At 39.6% G+C, this 19,975-nt stretch overlaps 4 protein-coding genes across 5 annotated transcripts in view; 1 reads left to right on the plus strand and 3 right to left on the minus strand.

Annotated features, from left to right (window-relative positions):
- LOC112451984 (flocculation protein FLO11-like) overlaps positions 1–6,298 on the plus strand; it is a 52,298-nt gene extending 46,000 nt beyond the window's left edge. The window contains exons 9-10 of the mRNA XM_025011959.1: positions 617–891; positions 993–6,298. Coding sequence (XP_024867727.1) covers positions 617–891; positions 993–4,124 — 3,407 coding nt within the window. The 3' untranslated portion in view covers positions 4,125–6,298. The remainder of the gene's footprint in view (positions 1–616; positions 892–992) is intronic.
- Positions 6,299–6,392: 94 nt separating this feature from the next.
- On the minus strand, positions 6,393–7,584 carry LOC112451985 (fatty acid-binding protein 1, liver-like). The gene is made up of 3 exons (XM_025011960.1): positions 7,261–7,584; positions 6,631–6,744; positions 6,393–6,515 (listed from the first exon to the last, which is right to left on the minus strand). Exons 1-3 carry the CDS (start codon positions 7,501–7,503, stop codon positions 6,459–6,461), a joined length of 414 nt encoding a protein of 137 aa, XP_024867728.1. The 5' UTR covers positions 7,504–7,584; the 3' UTR covers positions 6,393–6,458.
- Positions 7,585–11,506: 3,922 nt separating this feature from the next.
- Positions 11,507–14,895, minus strand: LOC112451982 (malectin-A). The gene is made up of 4 exons (XM_025011956.1): positions 14,159–14,895; positions 13,890–14,072; positions 13,729–13,786; positions 11,507–13,640 (listed from the first exon to the last, which is right to left on the minus strand). Exons 1-4 carry the CDS (start codon positions 14,519–14,521, stop codon positions 13,432–13,434), a joined length of 813 nt encoding a protein of 270 aa, XP_024867724.1. The 5' UTR covers positions 14,522–14,895; the 3' UTR covers positions 11,507–13,431.
- An 800-nt stretch (positions 14,896–15,695) lies between these two features.
- Positions 15,696–18,931, minus strand: LOC112451986. Of its 2 annotated transcripts, XM_025011962.1 has the most exons (4): positions 18,603–18,931; positions 17,893–18,096; positions 16,452–17,322; positions 15,696–16,244 (listed from the first exon to the last, which is right to left on the minus strand). In XM_025011962.1, exons 2-4 carry the CDS (start codon positions 18,091–18,093, stop codon positions 15,718–15,720), a joined length of 1,599 nt encoding a protein of 532 aa, XP_024867730.1. In that variant the 5' UTR covers positions 18,094–18,096; positions 18,603–18,931; the 3' UTR covers positions 15,696–15,717. The 2 variants fall into 2 exon arrangements, with proteins under 2 accessions (XP_024867730.1, XP_024867729.1); XM_025011961.1 differs by having other exon boundaries at positions 15,696–17,322.
- Between the last annotated feature and the right edge of the window lie 1,044 nt (positions 18,932–19,975).

Here is a 19,975-nt window from a genome sequence, read left to right on the forward strand (position 1 = left end):
TGAAAGTATCGAAAATTTTACGAATTATTCTCGATGATTACGCGATCGTGAAGTAAAGTTACAATATAATTTGTGCAATGTTTGAAGTAATCGTTGTAATAAGGATGAAAAGTGAACTTGTAATTTGCGAGATTTAGTTTAAATACGACTTTGAATTGAAGTATCTTACGGATTGTAAATTTATGCAATTCTTGATGCTAAGTTGTTTGCTTTAAGTAGTACAAGAAGAAAAATATATGAATTTGTCGTTAAAAAAACTTGAAAAAACATCGAGATTGAAAATGAAATGTGTCATGTATTTGATACCACTCAGCATTGGTATTTTCGTAAAATAAAACACAATAGAACAGAACCTAGGCAAGTTAATAAATTATTAGAAAAAAGACGTGCTTACAATGTCACGTTTACTCACTTCACTTTCCTGCAATAAAAAGTTACGGAGTGGTACTTTGTTTCTTGATTTGATACGATTTGAGATGTATACATAAGAAATGGTATACCGACGAATGTGGTTTTTATCTTACGTTAAATGAAAGTAACATGACATAAGAGATACGTATAACATAACGAATTCATTCGTTAATGTCAGCTCTAACATCTTTTACGCTTATTCCAGAACCTCCTCAGCATGCACAGTTCGAACCGGATAATGTAGTGGACACTGATTCCGAGGACGAGTGGAATTACTATCGGCCGAACGAACAGGAATCCGCAGCGGCAGCTGTTGCGCCAGACGAATCTCATAAAGGCGTCGAGGAGCAAAGTACACAGGAGAATCCAGAGTCTGTCGCGAAAGGTAGCTCGGAAGTTGAGTCTCCGGAAACAGAGAACGATATTAAATGCGAAGAATTAGTGAAAGATACCTCCTCGTCTGAGCTTATCAACACCAATGTAAGTATTTGTCTTGTTGTCGCTTTTCTCGCCTTCGTCGATAGAAACATTGTCGTTCGATGCAAAAGTACATATTTTAAATTATACCGATGTGCTTTTAGATAAGCGACGAAAAAAAATCGAGCGAACTGGAAAAGGATCAGATTCTCCTAGATCTACAGAAAGAGAAAACAGAACAGGATAACATGGATTTCCAATTGAATCCGGAAGCAGCCGAATTTGTGCCGTTGTCACCACCGTTAATGGGTCCCAGGGTCTTCTTGGAGGATTTTGCCCTTAGTGGCTCTCCTCTGAAGCAACCACAGGCAATGGATGATATTTCTATACCGAGCCAGAGCGAATTTGATAAGGAAGTGTGTTACCGACCAAAGGAGATAGGCGAAGAATTCGCGCATGAAGAACAAGCAGATCTGCAGAATAATGGTTCGCAGAGTATGGATGTATCCGAGATTTCGTCAACCAAAGCCGAAATGGGTGATGATGAATCTATGATGCATGTCACGTCTACCTCGCAGTGGCAAACGAATATCTCTTCTCAATGGAATGAAAAGACGGGCGACGATGCGGGATCCGATTTGGAGGAGGACGATATTGTCACCAAGAATAATCCCATGGCTATGTCGCTCACTCCAGGTAATTTCAAGGCGGCATTCGAGAAAAGTGTCGATCTAAATGCCGTACACATATTGGACGACAGTTCAGATGGTGCTGAACAAGTGAACACGCCGCCGCGTTCACCCAAGCCGTATGCAGACGAGGATCGCGCGCACACACCCCTCTCGGAGGACAAGAGCCCGAGCGATATCCTATGCGCGTCAACACCACAGCCCCCAGACGATAACTCTGTGTCCACTATGAGCTCTGAGATTAGCTCCGAAACGAAGACCTCTTCTCTTTCAACAACAGTGCGTTACAAGGAAAAGTTGAACCGTGAACCTATTATAATTACCACGAAACCACCCTTTAGCTCCTTCGGGATAAAAGTAATGGAATGTTTGCCGGTAGAACTAGAAGGATTTCATTACTTCTCTGCTGAAATGAAACATGATGGGTCAATACGGTCCGAAAGTTCCATAGAAGAATGTGAAGAAGACGCAAAATTAACAAAGGACGAAGAAGATGCAAAATTAACAAAGGACGAAGAAGATGCAAAATTAACAAAGGACAAAGAAGACGCAAAATTAACAAAGGAGGAGAAAGAAGAAAAGATAAAACAGTTATTTTCACTCTCAGATGATGCAGATACGGCTCGCATTATGAAACAGGCAGCACAATCGTTGCAGAATTCTTCGCAAATCATAGAAAAGGAAAGTATGGAGTCCGAAGTGCCGAAAAATCTTCCAGATTCAACGAATCATTTAAATTTAAATGACGCAATACACATCTCAAAACAAGATGTCGTGCCACAGTCATTATTATCGGAAAAGATATTTCCAGAAACGGCCTCGGGTACGGAACAGACGCACTATCACGCTAATTTGGACTCTGCAATTATCTCTGAAAAAATGGATACTTTTAGTCAATCGTTTAAAACCGAAAGCAGTCAATTGAATCAATCTAACCGGACGGATTGCTATAAATCAGAAAACTCGATGCCTCAACTTGAAAATGTTGATCCCGAGTTTGCACACGAAGATGGTTCTCAATTAGAAAATAGAAAACAGAAAGAGGTTGAAAACCTCCTCTTTTTGTGTGATAACGACGAACCGGACTTTGCAACTGAATTTATAAACCCCTTTTTATTTAATTCGATGCAAAAATTTAGCTTTGCGGAGGACAAGCTGCAACAGAAAAACAAGATGTTCATGGAACACGTACCGACAGAACCTACAACGTTGATCAACAAGCCAACTGAGCAAGAGCAAGCAAAGTTAATACCTGCAGAATTACTCATTGATGTTGATAAGGTACTCAACATAAATGTCGAATCCGAAAATATTCCTTCGAAAGAGGGAGAAACTGAGCCACGAGAAACCGCAAAAGCATCACCAGAAGATACCGCGGCGATAGACAAATCGAAAGAAGAGGTTACAGGAATCGCAGGAGCATCGGTGGGAGCCGTCGTCGCTACAACGGCGGCGGCCGTCGCCACTGTGAGCCCGATCAAGGCGAAGGCGGCTACGACGACGAGCGCAAAACGTCCAACGAAAACTACGACGAAAGCAACAACAGCATCGACAACGAAAACGATAACGAAATCCACGCCAACCTCGCCCTCCAAAACGGTCAGCGCGGCCATGCGAGGAACTACGACATCACCAGCACAATCGGCTGCGAAAAAACCCGCTACGAGTACCGCAACTCGTCCCAAGCAACTGGACGGATCAACCAAAGCGGCGATCTCGAGCACCAGCGGTAAAACCACTGTCACAAAGACAACAATAACTACCAAGGCAGCGACGACGACAACAGCTACGAGAACCAGCGCTTCTCCACGTTTGAACTCTGGTACAACGAGACCAAAAACTACCACTACCATCTCGTCGAAGGTGAACAGTGGCATATCGAGCGAGAAGAAATCGACGATGAGCAGTGATGCGAAATCCGTCAGCAAACCTGCCACCACAAAGCCAACGAGCGCTACTCTTAGAACAACAATCACTAGTACAACCGCGAAGACCACTTTAGCCAAAACATCGTCAACGACCGCGAAAACATCGCCATCCAGTGTAACGTTGAAACCAAGGCCCGCGTCCGCGACTGCAGCTGCTAAGATCACATCGATATCGAAACAGCCGGCGACCGGCGTCAACAGCGCGTCGAGACCCAGAACCGCGCCGACGACCAGCACGATCAAGCCGCGCGAAAATACCGGTAGAACGATCACGGCCACGACCACTAAATCGCCGTTAATCGATAAACAGAGTAAAGAGACGGTCAATAAGCAAATCTCCCGTTCTGGGGCATCAGCGCCCAAGATCAGTGGTCGCACTTCCGCGCCCACCGGCACAACTGGCGTTACGAAGACACGCACATTTACTGGGAAATCGACTGGGAACGCAACCTCGCCAACAAAGAAAACTCTGACCTCGAAGACTGCCTCCAGGACCTCCTCCACCGCGACGAAGCGATTACCCTCGAGCGAGACCAAGGTATTGCAGAATGGAATTCCCAAGGAGGACGTGACCAAAGCCGCCGTCATAACAGCAACGAGCAAACCCGAGGACGACGTGCCGCGGAAGGACACATCGCCGGTGAACGTGCCGACCGATAATCAGCTGATCGCCGATTGAACGGTCGATCGGTAAGCTGCGAACTGTCCGCCGCTGTCGCGCAACACACGTCGGCCTAGGGATTACGCGTCGCGGGTTTACGTGAACCGATACATAGGTTCCTCCTTATTATTATTGTTCAACGGACAGAGCACGACCGCGCGTCGGGACATCCGCTGGAGTAGTGTTTAGGGAGATATACATGTATGTTGAACCGGAAAAATTTTTTATTGTTCTTACGTGAATGCATACATACGTGACAGAGATATTCAAACTATCAACGAGAGAGTGAGGCATACCCTAAACATTGCTTTCGACAACTGCTGCCTTATCGCAATAAGGGGGGATCGACAGTCTTGTTATGTAAATATAATTGGATGCGTTTTCACACGTCATTACTTTCAACTGATCCGCGGGCCCGAGTTTGTCTGAGAGAAGAGTGCCTCGTGACGGCCTGAAAAATAGACCTTCAACTCCGATATGGCAGTACGTTAATCTTTAACCTTTAACGAAACTCGATAAAATATATGGATTTTTTACAATTTTTTAATTTTATATGCGCATTATAATTGATAACGATTACTCGCGACACAATTTTACTCGAACGACAAAGGGAAAAACATGGAAAAGAAAAGAGGAGAAGAGGGAAGCGTATATTTATTCTCGTTTGTTCCTATTTTTGAAGTTGAATTCATTGCGAGATATATATTGACTCGTAATCATGATATATGTAATGCTATCTAATCTATGTGTACAGCACCCTAATGGTTTAATGTGATACCTTACAGTACTATTAAATAAATTCGAATGATACACAAGAGGAGCCAGAAGAAGTTTATATATATATATTTGAGCGGAAGACGAGAAAACGAGCGGGATCCAAAGATTAAAAGGGAATCAGAGAAATACTATTTCTTTCTGCGGATATAATATTTCGGCCGCTCTTTTTAGATATTCTCTCACTAAATGTTTGGATCCCGCTTCTCGCGTTTCTCGACGCAATCAACGTCATCATTGCGCGCGCGCGTGCGTTTAAAGCTTTTATACACCGCACAAATTTCACAAAGGAAGGCTCAGACCCGAACTTCAGCGATTTCGAAACTTGGCAGGATTCACAGAAAAAGTTCTCCCGAATGTAATGATATCCCTATTTGGGTGCAGACGGTCAAGCGTTTCTGAAATATTTTAATAATTAATTTAGTAACGTCTTTAGTAGGATTGTCACGTATGAGTATTTGTGACATACGAGTAGTGGATATGGTCTACCTCATAATTTGTAGATTTGAGTTTAAACCCCACAATCAATTTTTTTTATTCTATAAACGTTTTATGATGAAAATAATTATTGTTAATATAAAGAAATAAATTATTTTAATATAAAAATTTGTATTATATAAATAGTAATATAAAATAATGTAATAGTTATGATATAAAGTCTACAAATTATGAGGTAGTTACCACAATTACTCGTACGTGAGTATCCCAATAAACTACTAAAGACGCTACTAATTTATTATAAAAATATTTCGGATAAACAGTTGATCATCTGCACCCAAATAAGAGGTATCATTATGTTCGAGGAACTTTCTCCGTAAATCCTGCCAAGTTTTATGGAAAACAGTAGAGCTCAGTTCTGAGTCTTCCCTTGTCAATTTCTTTTCTTTTGCGTTCGACGCTTCCACTGTTAGAGCACGCGCTCGGACCAACGACGTGATGAAACTTCGGTCGAAAACGGTTTCCGTCTTTTTTTTTTTTTTTTTTAATCCCGTTTGACTTACGATCGTGAAAATATCTCTTTCGTCTGATTTTATCGGAACCAAGACATGCCCGCGATGGTCTCTAAATGCGCCAAATAATCATTAAACAAGCGTTCCCGCAAACATGATGAGATCGATGTAATTAAAAAGATCGGCGATTCTTTTTAAGGTGATTTAAACGTTCGACGCGAGTCCTCTGTGTAAGGGACTCGCGATGCCGATCTGTACACGCACGCACAATATTCGATATGATATGCATTAAATGCGGCTTCGTATCAAGGAGAGAAAGAGAGAGAGAGAAAGAGCATAGCTTAGCGTTTTCACGCGCGTTTCGTATGCATGTTATTCCGATTTTCTTGTGTACGCGTATTTGTCACCATTTTATTCTTCTTTTTTTTCTCAGAATTCATAATTGAATAAATAAATATTACGTTTGAACAGTGTTATTCAGCATTACGTCCTGTCGTTCTCGCCTCACCTCGAACATCGCTGGGGAAATGGAGTAATGGACAGAAAGAAAAAAAAAGCACTCTTTACATTTCAATCTCTTTAATAAAGGGTGATGTTACGTGGCGCTATTTAAATTAAGAACCGGTTTTTACAGTCTTTTATACGTACGCTTGGCTTTAACGTCACTCTTGTTGGTGGATAGATGCTGAAAGAGAAAAAAGAGCGCGTAAGGCACGTGTACTTAGTCATATTGCGTCATTGTCATTTCATTTGTGCAGAATCGCTTATAACGTTGTCAATTATATCGGAATCACACTCACCACGACCATTCCGGTGTCTGAAAATTCGTAAACTCGGATTACTTTGACGTCCTTTGCCGCTAATGGGGAGGTGCTCACCGTTTTGAAGCCGTTGCCTTCTTTCGTGGTCACGCTCTGCGATATAAAATGTATAACGATTTAATTGTCGATTATACTTATTATAAAGAACGGCAACACTCGCGTCAAGCGCGATTTTTACATTCTCAAGTCCGTCGTCGTTGACCTTTGTATCCGTCGAATGTCACCGGACACCTTCCATGCTTTTATGCGAGAGGAATGGAGAAAGAAGATTCACTTCTCTATCATTTTAGCGCGCAAAATCAGCGTGAGGCTTGCAAATGAAACGCGAGAAATCAGATATTGTACGTAAAAGCTGTTTTTATCTAATCATTCGCCGTACAGAGAATAGTTCATCTAACGTTACCTTCTTTCGGAATATCAAATCTTCCTTTCCGAAGTGGAAGAAGATATTCCAAGTGGTAACTTTAGACGAATCATCATGTGATCGATGTCCGAGAGTAATTTTGAACCTTCTGTCGCATTAATTTTATCCTGTTCATATTTCATGACTCGACGTGAATCTTCGCTGAATACGCACGATTGAAGCAATACACTCTCGGTGGAACCCACCTGGAAGACGATGCCCTGGGTTGGAAGCTGCTCGTCATACTCCTCGCCGGGCTTGAAGGTGTTGGTGACGGTCTTGTCTTTCCTGGTGACCGTGACGACCCACTGGTCACCGTTCTGCTGGATCTCCACGATCGGCGTGGCCTGCAGGAACATGTCGGCGAGCTCGGCCTTGCCGAGGCTCTTGACGTAATCCTCGAAGTTCTCGCTCGACACGTATTCGTACTTGCCGACTATCTGCGCCATGGTTGAACGTGAGAAAATTGGCTTGGTCGCGCGCACAAGTCAGAATCTGAATCGCCGCTGAGGAAAGATGAACGACGCGCCGGGACGCGCCGGCTTTTATAACGACATCCGGCAGGGGGTGGGGAAACCCCCCCGTTTCGTTAAGGCATCTCGCCGGTCCCTCGCGAGAGAGCGAGAGGGAGGATACCGCCGGCCAATCTGTAGTCTGATTCCGGACAAAGTATTCGACGGATTATCGTCGACGGGCTGATAGACACCGGCCCAGTCTGTCTGTCCTGTCGTTTTCATCATCGCTGCTGATGTACCCCTCGCGCACGGTGCCCCACGGTGGTGGATGTGCGCGAGGGGCGGAAGAGAGCCGCATTTATTTGCGTCTGTGTGCGCTCTGGTCTGCTCGCGACTTACATCCTGCGCTGACTCAGTGAATTTTAATGTCTTTCTTAATGTCTTGGAAGCATCACCCTCAAGCGAGATGGTACGGAATCAATTTTGCCGTTACGTACGTTTATCTTACGTCAAAATTTCTATATGTGCTTTATTTCTAAAATTAAATACTTTAAATGACGATTGGTCGAATCTTCAAGAATCTCATTATTATAAAGAAATTATTTACGTTATATTGTAATGTTACTTCTATAAAAATACGAGTTGGAGGTATATTTTTTATCTTTCATTTTATTAGAAAACAATATGAGTCGAAAAAGTAAATACATGCGATTATCATTATCAATAGTGCCCTTCCCCCTTCTCTCTTTCTCTCGTTATTTAAACATTACTGTCAAGCCCAATATATATCAAATTGATAAAGCAATCGCTAAAAAGTGATACAATCATTCAAGTTCCAAGAGCCACATTTAATCGATTATATAATAAAATAAGGAAAGTTAACATTATACAAATAAGATCATAGATTTCGTCGCCGATAAAATAAGCAATCAATATTTACGATCGTATTTGCAAAGTGAATCAACGGAAATTTCAAGCTTCGATTAGTTAACAGTCATATCAATTGAATTGGAGGAGTAAGGTAGACCGATTTACTTAATTTTATCCGATTTATGTCTATCTTTGTCTAATTTGAAGAAAAAACAAAAACATTATATATATATGATTTAACTATTAGTTAATTTTTTAACAAATTAGAACAGCCTTACTTAATTTTTATCGTCTCGCGGTTATCGATAGTCTTCTAAACTTTATCGCATATCTGCCTCGAGAGTGGACCTTTTACTGAACGCGCAAACAATATCCGCGCCGCTTATCGCGCAGGGGGACAAAGTTAAGCAAACAGGTACTTAGATTTATCGAGGATCGATGGACTGCACGGACCGGCTGTAATTTGAATAACACTTGAGACGGAGCGTCGATCACGTTACGTTACAAAAATAATACACGTCACATATGTACGGTGCGCTAAGCCGCACCGAGATGTGTCACCTGTTTGTTAACATTTTTTTCCCCCGAGACCGATTACGCGAAGAGGACGGAAGAGGATTCTCGCCGACGTGACGGCGGTCTGGCGCGCGGAAAGTAAATGCCGGCGAAAAAAACGCCTCCGTCGGCGTTTGCGAGGATTCTTATCTAAATTTACTCCACAGATACGTTATAATTCGAGACACAGCGTGATGCACGTACGTATTTATATCTCGATCGTAGGTCAAGAGAACGGTTCCAGTAGCGACTGATCGCTCCGTGGTCACTAAATGAAGGTCAATGTTCACCGCTCGTTAATCATTAATAATCGTTGTTGAGAGACGTTGTTTCCGTTAATCAAAGGAAAACGCGTCATTCTCGTATTTATACGTTATAATTAATAACGAGGGAATAGTACGCGAGCGGAAAAGTTCGAACATATCTTTATTGCTGCGTACACTGTTAAATATTAAAGAAATTTGAACCAATACCTTGACTGAAATAACATTTTGTTATTTTGTAACTACTATGTGTGTCGAAATTTATTATTTCAACACAAACTATTGTTTTAACTCTATTGATTTAATTAAATTAACATTGCTTTAGTTAAATTAACGACATATTGAGTAGGAGCAGTGGCGATCTATATAGGGATAAAAATGGATAAAAATGACTGAAATTGAGTATAATTTGACTACGAATTTAACAGAGTGTAGGGCGTTCTAAAATCCTCCACTAATTTCGACGGTTCTTCGACTAAATTTCAGGGTCAATTTTACGATCTTTCGGGATTCCTCGTCCATAAGAATAACACATTCGTAAGTTTCGAGTAGAGGAAACCTTCTTCTTCCTAAATTAAAAAGGTTTCAAAGGCTATGAATTGTACGAAAAATTGTCATTTCTCGTACGCAGGAAGCGGTTTCCCTTCCCAAACTATTGCTCGAAATCGAAACATTAAAATCGGCAGTCCTAGAATATAAAATATTGGGCCATTCTGAGGTTTTACAGAGAAAAGGGAATTATATATATCGTTATTAATATATCCCCGCAATAGATATTCCAAGACAAGCAGCCTCAATTAGCAGCTTCAAGAGCGGAGAGGAGCGTCAAAACAGTTTTCATTTTCTAACGATCTCTCCACGCCCATGCATCGAGACTTTATCTGCGATTGTCGACGCAAATGCTGTTATTCAATATCTGCCGGTGAGCCGATGCCGGCTTACTGCACTTAAGTATACGTGCGAGAAGCGACGTTTGATCTCCGATGCATCGCGTCAGTCGCTGATACGGATAAGAGGCATTTACAAGTAAGCACTTGGCCGCGCCCTCCGGCGCTCTTCAAGGACAAGAAGGAAAGGGGAGAGAAAAGGGAGAGAACTCCTCGCGGAGATCCCGCGCCTGGTCCCGCCACTCCCGTCGCCGTTCCAAACAGTTCCAAAACCACTATTACGGCCGCATGAATTGACAGCTATAATTGCCGGTGATGAGCGCACATCAAAGACGGTTGGACGACGCGACGCGAAGACCCCGGGGCTCTCGGGTCTCCGACGCGCCAGGTCACGTGACGTCCCGTCCGTCTCACGCGCGGGATGAATGAGCTCGTTCTCCATTAAGAACGCGCGATTCTTTACGTTGCGGGGACGCGCTCAATTGAATTTATTGTACCTACGTGTGTATAAACCGTCCCGTTTGCCGCTGCGGTTTGCGAACAATCGCGCGATCGATAGTCGACGACGCTCCATCCGCCCTGTTACGCCCGCTCAAGATTCGACAATTTCTCCTCCTCCTCCTCTACCCCCTCGACGTTACAAAGTAGGACGTACTGTAGTTTATATATGCAAGATACCCGATATACGATCGGCAAAAATTCCATTAACATTAGAAATACCCGACGATTAATTTCTATTTAATACTAGAACAACCGCAATCTCGTCAAAATGACGGATTTCAAATCTCTCGTTTTAAGTTACAGAAATTATTAAGGTGCTTTTGTTGGGATTTATGTTAACTTTTATCGCGATAAAAAAATGATTTTATATGCCTATTTATTTTCCATTAACCGCTCTAACTTCAAAGTTCTGATATTTTCTTTTTTAAAAAAGGTGTATGAAGGAGGAAAGTAAATTGTTGAATTTAATCATTTAATGAGTCATTTCATAAGTAATGCGGTTTTTTAGAAATATTTTTGAAATAAAACACAAATAAAACAGACATTTCAATTTTAATTCAAAATATATTTTTCATTATTATTTACAACTTCTTTCTATCTTAATCTTAAATTTTCAATTCCCTGGCGATAAAAGTCTTTCAGTTTTGAACTAAAGAATAAATCAAGCTCCCTTGTATACTGCGTTATTTATAGAACGACTCAATAAATATTGCAGCAAAAGTCGTGGACAATTTCAGAAAATGCACCGTTATAAATTTGGATGATTTTTTTTTAAAAGATTACATATATTACTTTCACATCGACATTTAGTGTTAAAGACTAATATTTAAAGCCAAGAGAAGATACACGCCGTTCTGAGCGTTAGTCTGTAAAATCTACAAGTGACAGGACCCTAAACCCAAAGAGCAGCGAGAGTACAAATAACAATGTGTAATCATTTATTTTTTTTTTACAAGGAAATGTGCGAATCGATGACGAGATAAGATTCGTGCTCGGTCGAATTATCTATTTGGCAATACAGATAAACGGTGTCGTTAAAGTCCATTCGTATTACATAATGTATGCGATACAGAATAACAGTTCGATAAATGCAACTCGAAACTTCGTTCTTGTTTCGGTACGAAAAAAATAGAGGAAGACATAACGTGAAGGATTGTCTGACATAATAACAGTTTTATTTATTCCAATGCGTGTGTGCAAAAGATTGATTATATTACGAATCGATATACTTTGTTATTTAATGGACTATAAGATTCTTTGTCTGCCTTGCAGAATATCCATTTCAATAACAGTACTAAACGAGAAGTCTATTTTAAAATTACACAATCCATGCCACACTTCGGCGTCCAAATCTTTCGAGATCAGAGTTTGTGTAGCGAAAAGTGGGAACGTAGCATGTACACAGGTTTGGTTGATACAAAAAATTACGAGCAAAAGTTGATCAAATTATGTTGTAATTACTATAAGAACTAAGGTAATGATCGATTTCGCGACTTCGGCTCTCTCTCCATCTTTTGCCAACTGGCAATAGCTGGAAGTAAATATCTTTCGTGATATATCACAATCTATAAGACGCGACATTCAAGTTCTGAATAAATATGGAAAGCAATGACGAGAAAATCGCCGCACAAATCATCACCTTCCTGAAAGTTTTACATGTTGACTCCTGGGACAATCTGTATGTGTATACTTACTCAGTATTTGATCGGTTCAGCCATTATCGAAATTCGATAATCTAATTGGGTTTCTCAACTCGTCGGCTCACGTATAAATACACGCGTCTATGACTCGCTGCGCGGACACTACTGTCTCTTGATCTATTAAACTTTTATATGTTTCAGATACACATTTAATATGCAGAATACAAGTGTACGTACAGGTTGTCCCAGAATCTCCAACATTAATTTTAGTAAGAAATTGTTTGATAGACTTACAATTGAATTTAATTAGAACGTAAATCAAATTAGCATTTTCAGGTTAAAAAATCGACGAAATTGAAAAAAAACTTGTAAACATTATGCCGCAATTAAATGATAACACTTCACGCATTTAATTTTTTTTGGAATTTAACAGTGACGTTTTATTACTAAGAAGTTTGATTAGAAAGAAATTTAAGGGTACATATTGAAAAGTTGTAATAAATAGTAATCTCTCTCCAAACTTGTTGAAATGTTCTCAGGATCAATTTGTCAGAAATTTAGCATTAAAAGTAAGGTCGGAGATTTTTTAAGAATATTTTGTATCAGACACCTCACATTCTCACATATTTCCCATTTATTCTTGGAGCAATTATAATATATTCCAGGTTTAACAATAATTCTTTTTAATTTACGCGATCGAAAAGTCAGATTTTTACAAATATTTTAATACTATAAATAAAACAAGTTAATTCTACGTAAATTTTTTAAATTTATTTTTTAACTTTAAGAATTAGCTTGAGAATTAGTAATCTCAAGTTATGATTTAGACCTAATTATGAAAAAGTGCCTGGTGAATAATTTTAGATATCAGTTATTGCCTGAATTAATTTGAATTTTTTTAGATATCAAGTTGTGAAAAAAAATTATATTATTTTCACCGAGAAAACAAACAACGCTCCTAAAATATATCAAAAAAATCTGCTTACGTGCAAAAAGCTGGGTTATATCCCACGTAACATCTATATTTATAAATTAATAATAAATATTCTCACACACTAAATCTGGCAACGCAAAGGAGCTTAGATAAATGATTATTTATTTACATTATTTAGACGTCCTCTTGTAGACTGAGCGAGCCTAAATAAATTCGGGAACACTGTTACCGTTAAGTACAAGGCATTTCTATGCACGTGTGCGTGTGTTCGCTTATAATTTACATAGGCAGAACAATAATGGGATAAAAGCGCCAATGGCTACGAAAACAGGTAACATTATAGATGAGTCGTCTATCGAGTACGGGTCAGGTGTCCTAGGCCCACTCGTGTGTCTGCTACGCAAGGTAGTCTCCTCCTCCTCCTCTTGCATACCGTGATAGTCCTCCGGATCGGGCGGTATCGGTCCTAATTGCGGTACATCTGAGAAATACAGTGTATGCGTGAATACTTTATAACTAAATACTTTGTGAAAAAAATTCTTCTACATTAAAGCGAAGACAATACGAACCATCTAAAACGCCTTTCACAACAGCTATTGCATTTATTTTTGGATTGTCCCTATAGCCCTGTAAAATTACAAAATTAATGTATTCATATGCCATCGTATATAATACATAAAGATATATGCACATATGTTTATATACTACAAAATATATTAATCAACTCTACCTTTATAAACTCTACTCTTATCTTTCCTGCAAGAATGTCTGATTCTTCATCATTGTATATCAACTTTCCGCCCTGTACCCTGAAGGGAACATATTCGTCGTGCGCAACACCTCGCCCGACTCTCTCAAAGATGTCCAAATCGGTGACCACGGTATGATCGCCATTCAGCACAACGTCGAAGACCTGGAACAGAATTGTACATGAAACATTTGACGAAGGTAACAATTGTTTTCGACCAAGGATCAATCTGTCTAGTGAAGAAAACTCACCTTCATGTTCGGCGAGTTGAAGTACACCTCGCAGAACTTGAGTATCATAACGTAATTCCCATCCTGGCTGATCGGGATGTCGTAGCCGAAGGTGTTGTGGTGATAGCGCTCGGTCTGGTACAATATCTGGTCCACGTTGCTGATGCGCCCTATGATCAGCTGCTTGCCGTAATCGGAGGCCGTGCCGACCTTACCCAGGAGAGGATCCCTGACGTAGTGTATCCCATAGCTGTCCGTGTGCGCCTCGCCGCCGGCGTTGATCGCGTATATCACCTCGAGGCAGTACGAGCCGGGGACGAGCGCACCGAGCAGAAGCAACAGGGGAATCGGGAGGAGGCCATCGTTCCCCGTTGGCGACCGCATTCTCAGAGCAGTCGTGTCATTCGAGACCCTAAGATAAGATTCCAGCCGCCGTTCCCCGGCACGGCGCGCTCATAACTCGTCCCACCGCTTCTAATTGCCTTTGACGCTGCCGTTGTTGTTGTCCGGCACGCTTCGTGTCCGGGATCGCGTGGACTCGCATGGAATTATATGGAATCGCGAATTCCCGGCTTTATATCGCGCGCAATCGAACCCACATGGCACGGTGCGGCTTTAGCACTGGGCAGTGGGCGGCCGTATATACGTGGCTCGGTGCGGTGGCAGGGTGGCAGGGTGGCACTCCAAATACTCCAATACTGGTACCGCAACGTCCGCACTTCCGCAGTGTCCGCACTCCGCACCATTACCCGTTAGATCGCTGACTTACCGACGTGGCGCGAGGTAGCGGTTCGCGCGATGTCGAGATCGCTCTGTCGGGGGGCACTACCTTCTCGTATTTTCGCTTCAAAAACTTCAATAACAAAATAAATAACATAATAACATAACAAATATTTAGGAAAATTGCAGCAAGATGTAATTTAACTTAGAAACGATAAAAAAATAAAAATAGGAATAATAAGAACAAAAATGACTCGTTTAATAAGATGGAATAAGACAATAAGATAACAGAAACTATAAAGCTTATTATTAATTGTTTCTATATTTATCCCTAACACATATATGAATTTTCTCATACGTGAAAGGCCAAGCGGGGTAATAAATTACCCCAAACTTGTACCGCGTGTATAATGTTTCTATTTGTTATTAAAAAACTTTGTAATAGATAATTTTTTTTGCTCTTTAATAGGGAAGACGATAGTAGTCATCAGTTTCTGGTAGTAAAAAAAAAAAACAGTAAAAAAATTTCAAAAAACAAAACAAAAAATCAAAAATTTGGCTGAAATAACTTTTTTTTTTTAAATGCTGTAGTTTTTAATGAAATTCACCGATTTTACAAATTCCAACGGATTTTAAAAGACGAATAGACAACCTTCAAAGGCATGTAAGCGACTTTTTTGTTTCTTCAAAAAAACATTTCTTTGAACGTCTGAAGTAGAGGAAATGACGAAAAACTGTCGGATGGGAAAAATCGCAAGAAATGGATAGTAAAACAGATTCTGTCGATTATTATTTATTTGAAAGGTAGTCAAAAGTATATGGAAACAGTAAAATTAACTCGACAAAAACTTTACAAAGTTTTAATCAGTTTCTGTGCAAGAACAGCACAGGGTTATTCTATGCCCGTCACAAATTGCACGACGGCAGCGTTCACAATACGTTTTAACTTTTCTGTCGGCTGCCCTCGGACAAAAGCTACAGCGTGCAAGTTTTTTTGTATTTGGGGGATTCCTTGGTGGTGGTGCTTGAATCTCTACCATAGCCTCCATCGAGACACGCAAATCGCGACGGAGGTTCGGCACACACAGTCGTACCCGTAAGTGTGGTTCAATGAGACTTCTAACAAGTTGTTTCAAAAATTCTCTTCGAACCAGGTTTGGATTTTCAGTGTTGAAATTGTGCAAGATCAACGCGTTGATTCCTCCTTGATCGAGCATTCCGTACCAGAAACGCATAGGCCACCGAAGGGTGTTCCTTGCTGTGGTGTACTCGTGGCACATTTGATCGAAACAATCGGTACCTCCCTTGGTATCATTGTAAAATGATATAATGCTAGGCTTTAGCGTCTGCTGATCAACTTCTGCCTGCCAGTGCAAAGAAGACAAGAGCAACACAAATTTGTTTATCTTCGGTGTATATTTCACCAGCGTCTTTGTTCCATCGAAGAGAAATTGTGACGAATACACAGGGTCCGCAGCATGGAAGTGTTGAGGAATTTGACGTTTATTCTTTCTGAGTGCGCCTACCATCGTGATGGAATGTTGTGACAACATTCTATCGAAAATTTCTGTAGACGAGAACCAGTTGTCGCAAGTTATGTTACGCGAGGTTCCGTGCAGAGGTTCTGTCAATTTCCGAATGTAATAAGACGGTACGGTTTCAATGTTTTCTTTTTGAACTTTTCCCACGTACGGTTCTGCGGTGTACATGTAAAAAGTCCTCGAGTCATTGAGCATCACGATTTTAATGCCATATTTATCTGGTTTTGCACGGTGATAGACTTTGAAAGGGCATCGTCCTAGGAAAGAAATAAACTGTTCGTCAACAGTGCAATACGTGTCTGGACAATAAAAACTAGTACATTTAGAGATGAAATCCTCCCAAATCTCACGGATCGGTGCAAACTTGTCCGTCTCTCTACGTGTAGATCTTGTCGTTTTATCGTCGAAGCGAAGCATTTTCAGGAGAAATGTAAATCTGTTGCGTGACATCGTGCAGCGGTAAAGGACAGGCCCAAAGTCATGGGACCACATATCTTCTAATGGCGTACTTGCAGTTTTCTGTAGACCGGAAAGGTACAGAACTCCAATGAAAGCCTTCAGTTCACATAGGTCCACATCTGCATACGTCGCTTGTGAGACAGCCTCACTTTCCTTAGTGTCACGATACCGCTTTATTTCTTGATTGGTGTAATGAACCACTTTTTCCAATAACGCGTCACTAAATAGTAGAGACCATGCATCGAGCGGACTTCTCACGGATTTTGCTTCTCCGATGGGACCAGGTAAAAACGTTTTTACATTGCGCTGATGATCTGCTGGCCTCTCCCGCGCTGTGGTGTACCATTCATGTCCATCTTTTCCAAGATAGATGCTTCGTCTACGGTCACGTCTTGAACTTGCACGAAAAATAGGAAATCTTTTTCGCTTGTTGGTTGGAGGTCCAGCAGTATTTCCATCTTCACTCTGTAAATGAAATGTAAAGTAGTGTCCTAAACTTGAGCAGATATTTTTTGTTTTGAAAAGTTTTTGAATTATGCACGTTTTTTTGTTTATTGTTTCTTTATTTATTTATTTATTTAATATTAAATTGTATTATTTATTTATTTATATTGTATTTATATTGTATTATTTATGTGATATATTTATGTATCATATATATTATTGTATATTGTATTATATATATTTATATATTTATATTGTATTGTTCTGTTTATGTATATATTTTTTATTTATTTTTGATTATTTTTTATATATTTGTTATTTATTAGTTTTTTGATTGGAGTATATATTTTCTAGTACTTTTAACAATTTCGAGGGATTTTTTAATTAAATTTATCGAAATTTTCAGAATTCCAAAGTCAGGTTTTTTTGAAAATCTTTGGAAAGTTCCAGGAGTTTTCCAGGAGTTGGAAGTTCAAAGTTACAATTTCTAGAATTCCAAAATTTGGAAAATCAAATTATAAAATTCAAAATGAGAGGTAATTTTTTTCCAACAGTGGTGTATAAATTTTAAACAAAAAAAATATCTCTTACCTCTGACCCTTCTCTAACTTCAGTTTCTGTCGATGCTTCAAAAGGTTCATCTTCAATGTCCTCTTCCGATTCCGAGTCAGTCTGTAATTCTTCATTATCTTCTTCGCTATCTGAAGGCAAGTCGTCTGCCGCAATTCGCTCTTGTTGCATCAAATTATCATGTACACTAGTAACGCTGCGCGGTTGGTAAGGAGCAGACATTTTCTGTAAAAAATTCAATTTATGTACTGCTATACATACGCCAATCCATCCATCCAGTTATACAATGTAACAATTTGTATAACTAATATAAATAATGTATTTTGTATAACATATTGTATGCAATACAATTGTCAAATCAATTTCCTCAAGAGAGTTCGAATAATTTTTTCAAGTTCTGCAAGTTAAACTTTAACATTTTTTCGACAAATTGACGTTTGCTGGGTGAAAATACAGGAAAAGACAATTGTTGGTACACTTTGCGCGCTCTAACGTCAAGAATATGAACTGCACAATATTGCTATATGATTGATAATTGTGTAGAATGTTAAACTTAACATTTTTCGTTCATAAAGTTTAGCTCTACGGCCAACTGGAAACGAGATAAAACAATTCAAAATTTTTACAATGCTTTTTTTGTCAATAAAAATTTTTTTACACGAAAAACCTTTGAATACACGCTGAAAACGCCAAAACGAGTCATTTTCACAGAAAATCTGAAATATACTTACTGTGGTAAATGTCGAGCGTAAACGGCTGAGTGGGGGTAATACGTTACCCCAAACGATTTTCTTTTTCGGTCACAGCTGCTGCACGGATCTAACGCACTCGCTGAATGACGGAGGTCGACTGCCGGATGACTAAACTGAATTATGGTTAGGTCTCGGTATGCAAACGAACCTTCCTAAGTCAGGGGTGTAATTTGAATTTCGCGTGGGGTAACATATTACCCCACATATGCTTCCAGGATTAAGAAGTGGGAGGTTCGAAGGCTTCATCGGGGGGAGTAGTGGGACCCGGGGGTTCTGGTAACAGCGCACTAGCGTTTGAAAAGTAGTGGGATATATATAAACATATATTATATATATATATATATATATATATATATATATATAAAAGCAAATTGTAAGATTGTATCTCTTTTTCTGTACAATTTGTAAACTGCGGACCACGTGGCGTTGGCATTACCTTTTTTTTCTACAAATAAAAAGAAAAAATTCAGAAAATTCTGCAAGTCGGATATGGTCTCGGAAAGCCAAACTGCACAGTCATTTAAAGTAAATCGAGTTTAATATATTGTGGACATTTACTTTTTTACACATCACATACACCTAATATATAGTTCTACGAATAATAACATGACAAATATTTAGGAAAATTGGAGCAAGATGTAAAATTTAACTTTTAGAAACAATAAAAAAAATAAAAATAAAAATAATAAAAAAAAGAACTACTCGTTTAATATATAGCAATGGAATAAGACAATAAGATAACAGAAACTAAAGCTTGTTTCTATATTTATATTACTATAATGAAAAGAATTCAGGAAACCTCGTTAAATCCGATAAGATTTTTTTGTTCTTTTGTATTTCGAGGATCATGAAATTTTTATAAGCTTTAAAAGATGCAACTATCCTGCGATATATAGCGTATGAAATTTAAATTTTACTCTTTATACTTTCGTTTTGACTTTTTATCGTGACAGATCTCATCATATCGATTCGATAAACGACAGATACGCTGATAACAAGTCGTAATTTCATATTCGTCTCGCGACATTCAAGTGGAACTCAATTAAGGAAGAGGTGAAACAAACTCCTTTTTTTTACACTCCTGTATCGTTTTGATCGTCGAATTTGTTGCTATTTACAAACGACGGATTTATCTCGACCTGTAATTCACCGTTCAAAATAAATCCAGTCTTATTATATATATGTTACTATACTTATATACTCGAGGTCTCCGTTTATTTTTAGTGATAAGGAGCCTCAATGAAAATCTAAAATACCGCACGCTCGCGTAAGATATATTTATATACTAATATACTTCTTGCTTTTTGCGCAAAAAAAAAATCGAAACTTGGCTTTAAATTGTGCCAAGAACT

This window comes from Temnothorax curvispinosus, unplaced genomic scaffold (genome assembly GCF_003070985.1).
Source record: "Temnothorax curvispinosus isolate PA1 unplaced genomic scaffold, ASM307098v1 QBEX01002834.1, whole genome shotgun sequence".
Lineage (NCBI taxonomy): Eukaryota > Metazoa > Arthropoda > Insecta > Hymenoptera > Formicidae > Temnothorax > Temnothorax curvispinosus.